Source organism: Gambusia affinis, linkage group LG01 (assembly GCF_019740435.1).
Source record: "Gambusia affinis linkage group LG01, SWU_Gaff_1.0, whole genome shotgun sequence".
NCBI classification, from domain to species: Eukaryota; Metazoa; Chordata; class Actinopteri; order Cyprinodontiformes; family Poeciliidae; genus Gambusia; species Gambusia affinis.
In genome coordinates, this window is record NC_057868.1 from 32,864,511 (window position 1) to 32,874,437 (window position 9,927).

Genomic DNA, 9,927 nt, shown 5'->3' on the forward strand with positions numbered 1-9,927 from the left:
TGTGAATATAATGTTAACGGTCATGACCTGTTGTTTTGGTTTCCCTGTATTGTATAATGCTATCATGTTGATATAAATGCATATATTTGCATGCATACTGTTGTTACTTGTTGTACATTTCATAGTTGCTCTCTTGTTGTGTTCTGATGTTGATGAGTTGTAATGTTAAGCTAATTCCATTGGATGTTGATATTTACTGCCCTCCCATTACTGTCCTGTGCTTTGGTGACCTGCAGTATGTGAGTAGTGAAGTTTTGTGTAGCGTACAGTGTTCTTCTTCCAGTTATGCACTTTGTTGTTGGTGGCATTCATGGGAAATGGGAATCTTTGCACAGATGTATGACAAGAACTGATTTTTTTTTTTTTAATGTACAGTATGCGATAAAAATGGGAGCGAACCTGCCTCGTTGCAATATTGCTTGTTATTCTGTCACCCTACACTGTATCTAGAAATTTTCACCAAGGAGACCAAGTACCAATATACAGAAATGGATTAGGCCCGCTAAAAAAACAAACAAAAAAAAGAGTTCTGACTTGAATTTCAGAATTCTTTCTTTAAACTCTGAATTCTGACTATAATCTCAAAATTCTCAGAATTCTAACTTTATTAAAATTCTGACTTTAATCTCAGAATTCTGAGAATTCAGAAAAAAGTCAGAATTCGGACTTTAATTTCAGAATTCTTACTTTAAACTCAAACCTTTGAGAAAAAAAGTCACAAAATTCTGACTTGAAGCTCAGAATTTTGACTTTAATTTCAGAATTCCGAGTTTAAAAAGTCAGAATTCTGACTTCAACTTTAATCTCAGAATTCTGAGAATTGAGAAGTCAGAATTCTGATTTTTTTTTTTTAGAATCCTTGTTTTAACTTTAATTTCAGAATTTTGAGAAAAGTCAGAATTCTGAATTTTTTCTTAGAATTCTGACTACAATGTCAGAATTGTAACATTTTTACTTGTTTTTTACAGATATGAACATTGCTGCATATTTATATTTGTGTTGATAGATGAGAAACGGTTTATTTGCCATGAAAGCATCTAGTGATTGTTTTAAAGTCTTGGTGATATGTTGGACATTGTTAACGAAGATAAATTGTCTCAGTAATTATTGGGATAAACGATAATATTGTTCTGAGACCATTTTCAAGTCATATTTTCATAATGACATAATAATGCAAGTTCGCCTTTTCTTAAACTTTAATTTTCTAAAGAACTCTTGACGCTTCAACAATTTATTACCTTTAGATTTAGGTTTTTATTTTGCCTCCATAAATGAATGTGACCTCATTCAAGGTCGGGTTTTCTACAGAAGATAATCAGGAGGCGGATCCGTATCCATCACTAGTAATTTCTTCACATAATTCTAAATAAGAAACGTTCAGTTAATAAAAACGTTTGTTTTTATTAACTCCAGCACAAATGCAAAAACAATTTTCCCATAAATACGAGTCGTTTTCCAGTTTGTAACGTCACATGTAACAGTTATTGAGCTTAAAACTAATATCTAATAAATTCAGAATCCGCAGCAGTCGGTGTGTAATCAGTCGTCCCATTCGTCGTCGTCCTCATCGTCATATCCTGTATCGTCTTCACTTTCATCTGCAGGCGTGAACAAACACACACATGAAAGAGTCTGTTCTGTTTTTGTTTGGGCTCAGTTTTCTTAAAAATGTTTACTGATGCTTACCAGAAGAGTGGATGACTTTACTCCTCTTCTGCATGACCATCATGAGGGCACCAACAATGCCCTCTCCTCCCTCTGGCGTTGAAGGTGGCGGCGGCTCAGAGCTTTCTGTTACCTGCAAAAAAAGTACACATTAAACAGGTTTTATTATGCAAAATTCATATTTTTGTACATTTTTGTATTTCCATTTGGGTTCCAATAGCTTCTAACACTTCTAAAAAAAAAAGCTAAGTCCTAAAAAAAACACCTGGTTGTTGTTTTGGTCATTTTTGGTGCTGGAAAATGACACCGGAAATGCCCCAGATTATTAAGTTACAAGTAATGGGAACTGTGTTATTGCCTAGCAAAACCAGCAATGCCCAGCCTAGTCACCTAGCAACCCCGGTGGAACTCCAGCACATTTGATCAGCTGATTTAGCCGCTGCATGTGCTGTGCAATGGCTGCTGGAAAAGATAAGTGCTTTGTTGTTGAATTACTACTCAGAAACCACTGACTGAATTCTTTTTGATTGCACAGGAGGCTCCACTTCTGCTTTTCAAACATGTACGGTTGTATAATTGTCCATCGTTTGCAACCATTTTCACGTGCGAGTGTAAACGTTGAGTTGGGGGGCGTGGCAAGGAAATTATTTGGATTTAAAGTGACATAAAAACATCTCATCCTGAAAGGAGCAGAGCACTGAGCAAACTAAAATCTCGTTATTTATGAATGATTTTATGCAAAACCTGTTCAATGAAGCATAATCAGTCACCTTCAAGTTTGTTTATGGATGGAAATTTGATTCAAAGTGTAAAAATATGAGGAAGGGTTTATTTTTTACTTTTTTGAGACTCTTTCCGAGTCGGATCTGATCGAGCAGGGCGCCTCTGCCGTCTCCTCCTCCGGATGATGAAGGAGCAGGTGGTGGAGGCGCGCCACCAATCTTTGGAGGAGGAGGGAAATCTGAAGGAGCAGAAGTGTGAAGAGGCGGAGGCGGAGGAGGAGGAGGAGGAGGAGGTGGTGCTCCTCCCCCACCACCCCTGCTGGGTGTAGATGGGACAGGAGGTGGAGGGACACCCATAGAGCGAGGTTGGTTGGATGGCGGTGGAGGAGGTGGCATGCTGTGGGAGGCCCTTGAAGACGGAGGAGGCGGAGGGGCTGAAGAGTGGGCAGGTGGAGGCGGTGGAGGTGGGCCTCCTCTGCTTGATGGAGGAGGAGGTGGCAGGCTGCCGCGGGATGGAGGCGGCTGAGGGGGAGGAGCTCCGCGCTGCGCCTGGCCCGGGATGGGAGGCAGGGGGCCAGAGCGACCTCGTGAGGGAGGAGGAGCCGGGGGGCCGGGGCCCGGCACAGGAGGCAGGGGCCCCTGTCGGCTGGAAGGAGGAGGAGGAGGAAGATCACCTGTGACGTAAACAGAAGGTTAGAAATGAACCCGGTTAAAAATGAAGGATGTAACTTTTATATATATATATATATATATATATATATATATATATATATATATATATATATATATATATATATATATATATAAAAATACAACTCTGGGAAAAATTAAGAGATCACTTAAAATGATCAGTTTCTCTGATTTAACTTTTTATAGGTGGAGTCTTAGTTTTTACCAGAGCTGAATGGTTTTACATATTTATTAAAACTTCTCCTAGAAACAACCAATCAAAACCGGAAGGAGGGACTTAACGCTGTCAATCATTCATATTAATGGCTTACCACAACAATACATTAAAATCTGCTGTTGTCGTAGCAACCGTCCAGACCTCTCAGGTCTTCTGGTTCTGGTTCTGCTCTGCATCCCCAGAAACAAACATGGGGAAACAGCATTCAGCTTCTCCGCAGCACAAATCTGGAACAAACTTCCAGAAAACTGCAAAGCAGCCGAAACACTGAGTTCCTTTAGATCTAAACTAAAAACTCACCTGCATAGAGTTGATTTTGAAACATAATAAATGAAAAATTAATCAATATTTTGATTTTTAACAACACTTAGCAAAATGTAAAGCTTCAATTGTTGACTGTGTGTTCTATGATTTTGTATTTTTGTGTTTTTATTATTTAAAGCACTTTGAAATGCCTTGGTGCTGAAATGTGCCACACAAATGAACACTAATTGATTGATTGATTGAACTGCTCACACTCCCCTGGTTCTTTTCGTTCTCTTCTACACAACAACTTCCTCCCGACTGCAGAGTCTGCCATGAATGCTAAGGCTAATTAGAATAGCAATGACAGCAGATAAATGGTTTTTCTGTAACAGTAAGTTGTTTCTTTGTCATTAGCACATTTAGCAGCGCATACATGGGGCTGAGTGACAGCGTAAGGCCTTCCTCCTGGCTCTGATTGGATGCTTTTGACAGGGAAGTTTATTTCAGTCGATTTAGAGGATCTTTTCACAGATTATCTGTCACAATATAGTGACAGTTTTAATAAATATGTAAAAGAAAAATACATTTTTTATTCATAAAAGTTACTGTAGCTTTAGTTTCAGCCTTTGGGAAGCAGAGGGATTAATTAGAAAGGTGGAAATAAAAAGTCTGACCTCGGTTCACCTCCCTTTTCACGGCCTCCATGCCTCCTGACTCCTGTATGACGTTATAGATCAACTGGGACGTCTGTTCATCCTTCAGATCAGACATAGAAATGCCCGCCTGGGATAACAGCTTCGACAGATCTGGGTCGAGGTTGTTGGGGTCCCATCCTACATGCGATACATGCCTGTCAGAAAAAAAAGAACAAGCAGAGTCCATCTGTAAATGCCAGAATAAATCAATTTGAGACATCAGGTTGCGTTTTAGGAGCTCAAATCATTTACTTAAATCCACTTGGTGCTCCTATGTCCGCCTTGGAGATCCTCCCGCCTTTTTTCTTGTCCTTTTTGCTCTTTTTTCCTTTGTTGGAGACAGCTGTGGGAATGGCGGGAGAAGGCATGGAGCGGTAGCGCGAAGACTGGATGTCCGGGTTCTGGATGTCCACTGTGGCCATGTGGAAAGATGCAGGGCTGGGAGACGCTGCTTTAGGGAGAAATAAAAGCATTAACATTAACAAATATGGACAGAGTGACAAAAATTATATGTGACAGTGGGACTTCTTTAAAATATCCTTACTCAAGTAAAAATAAAACGTAACTGTCTAAGAAGAGGAACTGTAGAGTACTGAGTAACTGATCAACACAACAATCGATTAATATTTAAAAAAATAACACAATCAGACACCACAGAATATAAATTATGTGAAAATGTTTTAAAGACCAAAATGAAAATAATTAATTTAAATAATTGCAAAATCAGGTATTTTCAATATAAAAATAAATCTTTCAATATAAAATCAAATCTTTCAATATAAAATTTATGAAAGTTTATCAAAAAACTGCATGTGTGTCTGAATTTTTGGTTAAAAGATTTTTGTTTATTAATCATTAGGTAGAGAATCCAGAAATTTTACTCAAGTAATAGTAGAAATACTTCATAATAAAATTACTTGATAAAAGTAAAGAATACAGCATTGTAAAAATACTCCTAAAAGTACTTTTTCCTCAAAACTAATTAAGTAAATATAACTAGACTAAATATAATTTAGAGTACTACCCAACTCTGGGTCTTAATAATAAAAACTAAAATTATGATAAAATATTTCAAATGCAGCCATACTATCTACTAAATAACGTGTAAAACAATAAAAACTCAACTGATATATTCTAATAGAAATGTTTCGGACATATTATTAAAATTTTACTGTTTGCAAAGCGACTCACAAACCTGATTAAGTAAACTCAGCAAATGACCAAAATATTCTAATAAAATATTAGAATACGCTACCAACTTTGTACTTATTTCTTCTTATTTAAGGTGAATACTTCTGAATCTAATTTGTACCTCTTCCTGACGTTTTTATAAATGTTACTTTATGAAACTACCAAAACAAACTTTTTCGCTTCAAAGTTATAAGAGTCTCTGGGTTATCAAAACACAAAAAACTTTAATGTTGTTTCAGTAACAAGGCGAGAAGAGCTATGAATCATGGGAGATACACACCAGGCGGAACAGGAGGGAGGGATCCTCTGTCTGCTGCGATATAAAAAGAGAAAACACATAACGTGTTTGTGGCGCATGTTTCAAATAAAGTTTTAGTATTAAACATCCGATCCAGGGTATATCTCACCATTCTTCGGTGGGGGGCGCTGTTTCTTCTCTGTCGGTTGTAAACAAGCCACCATTTTGGATCACATCATCAAGGATGTCACAACAGCGCCGTGAATGCAGAGAATTAAATTTTAAAAAGAAACGCAGAAACAAATGACTAAACAAGTAAAATAAATCTGACCTGTCTGTATGATGATGTAACATCAACAAAATATTGACTTCACAAATTTTTATTTTTTTACAAACTCATTCATAAGGAGGACAACCTGAGTTTAAACGTTGTTTTTTTTCTCTAAGAGTAAGAAATGTTTTTGCCCCTCTTTGCATTGAGGAAGTTGTTCATGCTGACCTTGTCGGTTGTGTCTTTGGTTGATTTTCTCCATGATGGTGCTCTGGAAGGCATCCGCTTCCTGTTGGTCCGTAAAGTTCAGCCCAACCTGACAGTCCTACGAATGCATATTGAATGAAACACATTATGAATAAATGTGGAACTTGTAGAGAAAAATTTGACTTATAAATGCAGAATGTGTAGGGAATATCTTACATCTGCAGGAAAAGTATGAAAGTACGGCAGCGGCGTCGAGTAAATAAGCTGGTTGTAGAGCTCTTGCTCCCAAATTTGCCTACCAGCCTGAGGGGAAAAGATTGTAATCATCTCGCATGTGAGCTAGGTAATTTTAATAAAAAGCACATTTTCAGGAGCAAGGCATTTCAAAGTGCTTCCCATGAATTAGAAGAAAATACAGACAAAACCAAAAGAAAGACAAAAATGTAAAAGTAGAAAACTACATATTGGTTCCTCATGTTTAAGAATAAGAATAATTAATCCATAAATTATAAACTGGTAGCAGTTTCTTTGGATTCTTGTTCTGAAAAAACTAAATGTTGGTTCCAATTGTTCTGGGTTTAGTTCTAAATGTATTCAGAATAAAGCTAAAAATGTTGGTTCTCCACATCTGGTTCTTGTTCTGGGTGGTACTGATGGTACTGTTTAAGTTTGTTCTAGATTTGTAAACTAACAGGAGTTTCTCTTGGTCTGGCTCCGACATTAAAAGTATAAAGCTACATATTGGTGTAATGTATAGTTTAAAACAGTTTTCTGTTTTAAATGTTGGTCTAAAGTAAAAATGTACTCCACAGTTTGTAAAAGTAATAAACTTTAGTAATTCGTGTGAACTATTGGTGACTTTTCAAAAGGAGAACTTAGTGGAAAACACCTAAAGATGAGAGTTATTTGCTGGTTTTTGGTTGTTGTCTGACCTTCAGGTCAAACATGCGTATGAAGTAGGAGCGCTGAGGGTTGTCTTTGACGAAGCAGACCACTCCAGTGTGCTGCAGACTCCACATGGCTGGGCTGTTAGGCAGAGCCATGAACAACTGGGCCACTGCTGTAGCCATCGACTACACACACACACACACACACACGCCCACACACACACACACACACAGAGAGAGAAAGAGAAAGAGAGAGAGAAAAGTTGGACACAGTTTAGAGCTGATATGACTTGTTAAGGCATTTTATTGCAGTTCAAATGTAAATTTGCAGTTTGGTGACGATGATTAACTTCCTCCTCTGCTTTCATTTGCTCTGATAAGGTTTTCTTCTAGTGCTCTGCTTTCTCTGTTGCACCTGCTGTTTTAAAGCTTTGCAGGTTTTTAAATCCAACAGAGAAACTCAGAGAAAATCTTTACTTTAGCGGATTAAAAAGAATGAAGAACATACTAACTTCTGCTCTGCTGCGAGACTAAACTCAGTCATGAAGTCTAATTTTGACAGAGGAGGAAGAATCGATTCAGCCACCATTTCCTGTTACAGCTACCCACTTTCTTGATGACCCAATGTAAGAAAACATGTATTTACATCCTTCACTAAAAAAACTTTGCAAAAATAAATACCTGATGTCTTTTTTCCCCCCAGAAACTAATAACTAAAAGTGAAAAAACTGAACTTACAAGAAACAGATTCAGATATGTAACCGTTAATTTAGCGGTTCACTTCAGGATATGACTTTAGCTACTTCAAAAAGAAGAGAATGAGACAGAGTAAAGCCTTGGATCAGAAATGAGAGTAAATTAAGAAGATTATCCGCCTCCCTGCCAGTTGTGAACTTACAGCACACCTTCTGCCCAGGAGCTCCTCCAGCTTCTCGTTCTCCTGTTGGCTCAGCAGGGAGCTGGGGACGCTCTCCGTTTTATTTTTTCCACGGCTCATTGTCCTTCTCACAAATGCTCCAATTTATTTGAAATTAATATCTCCTGCATTTGATAGAAATAAATTTAAAAAACAAACAAAAATGTCCTCACAATGCACTGTCAGAAAGGAAGTTTCTCTTCTCTGTTCTGTGCACACATCAGCTCAAAGCAGGAAACGGACAACCACACTTCTCTAACCCCCACTTTTCTTCTCTCGCTCAGAGTCGATGCGCAAATCAACTTGTTACTTCCATTTTTAGAGAGGCAGGCAATGTGTGTGTGTGTGTGTGTGTGTGTGTGTGTGTGTGTGTGTGTGTGTGTGTGTGTGTGTGTGTGTGCTCTTCTGCTGCGAGTGCGTTCATTTTACAGCTATGCAAACAAAAACCTTTTATCTCAAACAGTTGAACATAGAGTGGATGAAAAGGGAAGTTATTCTTCACTGACAATAAGTTAAACTAAACTTTTTCAGTTTTTAGAGAGATTTTTTTTAGCTTTTAACAAAGTGGAAAGTTTGCACACATTTCCTGAAATATTTGTAAAGTTATCTTTCAATAAACTGCATGATTTGGAGTGAATTATTTTGGTATTCTTCAAAAAGCTTCTCACTACTGTTTGCTGCAGCTTTGGCCAATTCCCTCTGGCAGAACTCATGTAACTGAGTCAGGTTTGTTCAAACTCACTTAAACTTTGCCTGCAAACTTTCAGAACTTTGTTCTAGTCAAATAATTAACCCCGTTGCCCTTCAGGATACTTTGTAGTAAATTCAGCAGTAGGCTTGGGCTCACTGACAATTTGAAAAACCCCATTTGTGCCGACGCTTTAACTTCCTGTTTGTCTGACTGCGTTGCACATTATGTTCTTTCTTACTCACCAGAACCACCTGCAGGAAACAATTATGCTGCCACCACCGTACTCTAAAGTTGGGATGTTTTTTAGGCTTGCAAGCTTCCTAAATTTTCCTCTAACTATAGCAATGGTCACTGAGGCCAATAACTTTTTAATAAATGTCTATGTTAAAAAAAATAAAAGGTCTTTATCTTTGAATGTATTTGCAAACAGTAATCTCGTGATTTCAGACTGCTTGGAGTAATGGCTTCTTCCTGTCTGAGTGGCCTTTAGGTCCATATGTAAATGGCGGTCATTTACCGGTTAGCTGCTTGTAGGGCTTGTTCAAGGTAACAATTAATGATGAATATCGACCCGAAGCCCCAACAAGTAAGCTGGAGAAAGGTTTTAAGATGTACGCCTCGTTATACATTCACAGATACGAAGGTGAGTTTTACTCTCTTTAAACTTTGTGGCTAACATTAGCTTTAGCTTATGCTAGTAGGCAACATTCTCGAACATTTTCGTTATAAAAATGTGCTATTTCAGTATCTAAACATTTTTATGTTTCATTTTGTACTTATGTGTGTTTATTGTCGTTAGTGTCAGAGACCAAGTGAGGGGGGATTTTACGGTTCAGGCTTTTTGCTTTCGAAGCAGGAGGAAACACAACAAGCTCCAAAGCTTAACAGTAGAACAGCTCTGGTGTCAGAGTTCTAGTTCAGCTAACTGTTCAGGTTCATAGTTGTTGCTTTTAGAAAAATATGACCGTGTTCCTTAAGGTCTTCGTGTTATTTCGTTTTATTTCTTTTGCATGCTTCTTGTGAAGCATTACGGTGTTTACAGCAATGTGTACGGGCGGATCAGTTGCTCAGCTGTCTGGCTCTAGTTTGCTCTCTCGTTCCCATAAACTCGCTCTTTCAGGCTGATTACAGAAGTGATTCCATGGAAATGGCACAGGGACGTGAAGGCTGCAAACTTTGCTGTGCGGCGTTAGCTTTAACTGGTAGCAACAAATATTTACAAGCCACCATCTTCTTAATTCAGGATCGTTTGGAAATCCATGAAAACGTAAAAGCTCATTATATTAAGAAG

The 9,927-nt window shown here is 38.0% G+C and overlaps 1 protein-coding gene across 5 annotated transcripts; it reads right to left on the bottom strand.

Moving 5' to 3' along the window:
• Nucleotides 1–367: 367 nt before the first annotated feature.
• wasb (WASP actin nucleation promoting factor b) lies at nt 368–8,195 on the bottom strand. Of its 5 annotated transcripts, none has more exons than XM_044130785.1 (11): nt 7,935–8,194; nt 7,075–7,215; nt 6,359–6,445; nt 6,164–6,260; nt 5,834–5,863; nt 5,707–5,739; nt 4,488–4,686; nt 4,215–4,390; nt 2,505–3,061; nt 1,687–1,798; nt 368–1,598 (listed from the first exon to the last, which is right to left on the bottom strand). In XM_044130785.1, exons 2-11 carry the CDS (start codon nt 7,210–7,212, stop codon nt 1,540–1,542), a joined length of 1,488 nt encoding a protein of 495 aa, XP_043986720.1. In that variant the 5' UTR covers nt 7,213–7,215; nt 7,935–8,194; the 3' UTR covers nt 368–1,539. The 5 variants fall into 5 exon arrangements, with proteins under 5 accessions (XP_043986720.1, XP_043986689.1, XP_043986711.1 ...); XM_044130754.1 differs by having other exon boundaries at nt 7,928–8,194; XM_044130776.1 differs by having other exon boundaries at nt 907–1,598; nt 4,488–4,683; nt 5,707–5,736; nt 7,928–8,195.
• Between the last annotated feature and the right edge of the window lie 1,732 nt (nt 8,196–9,927).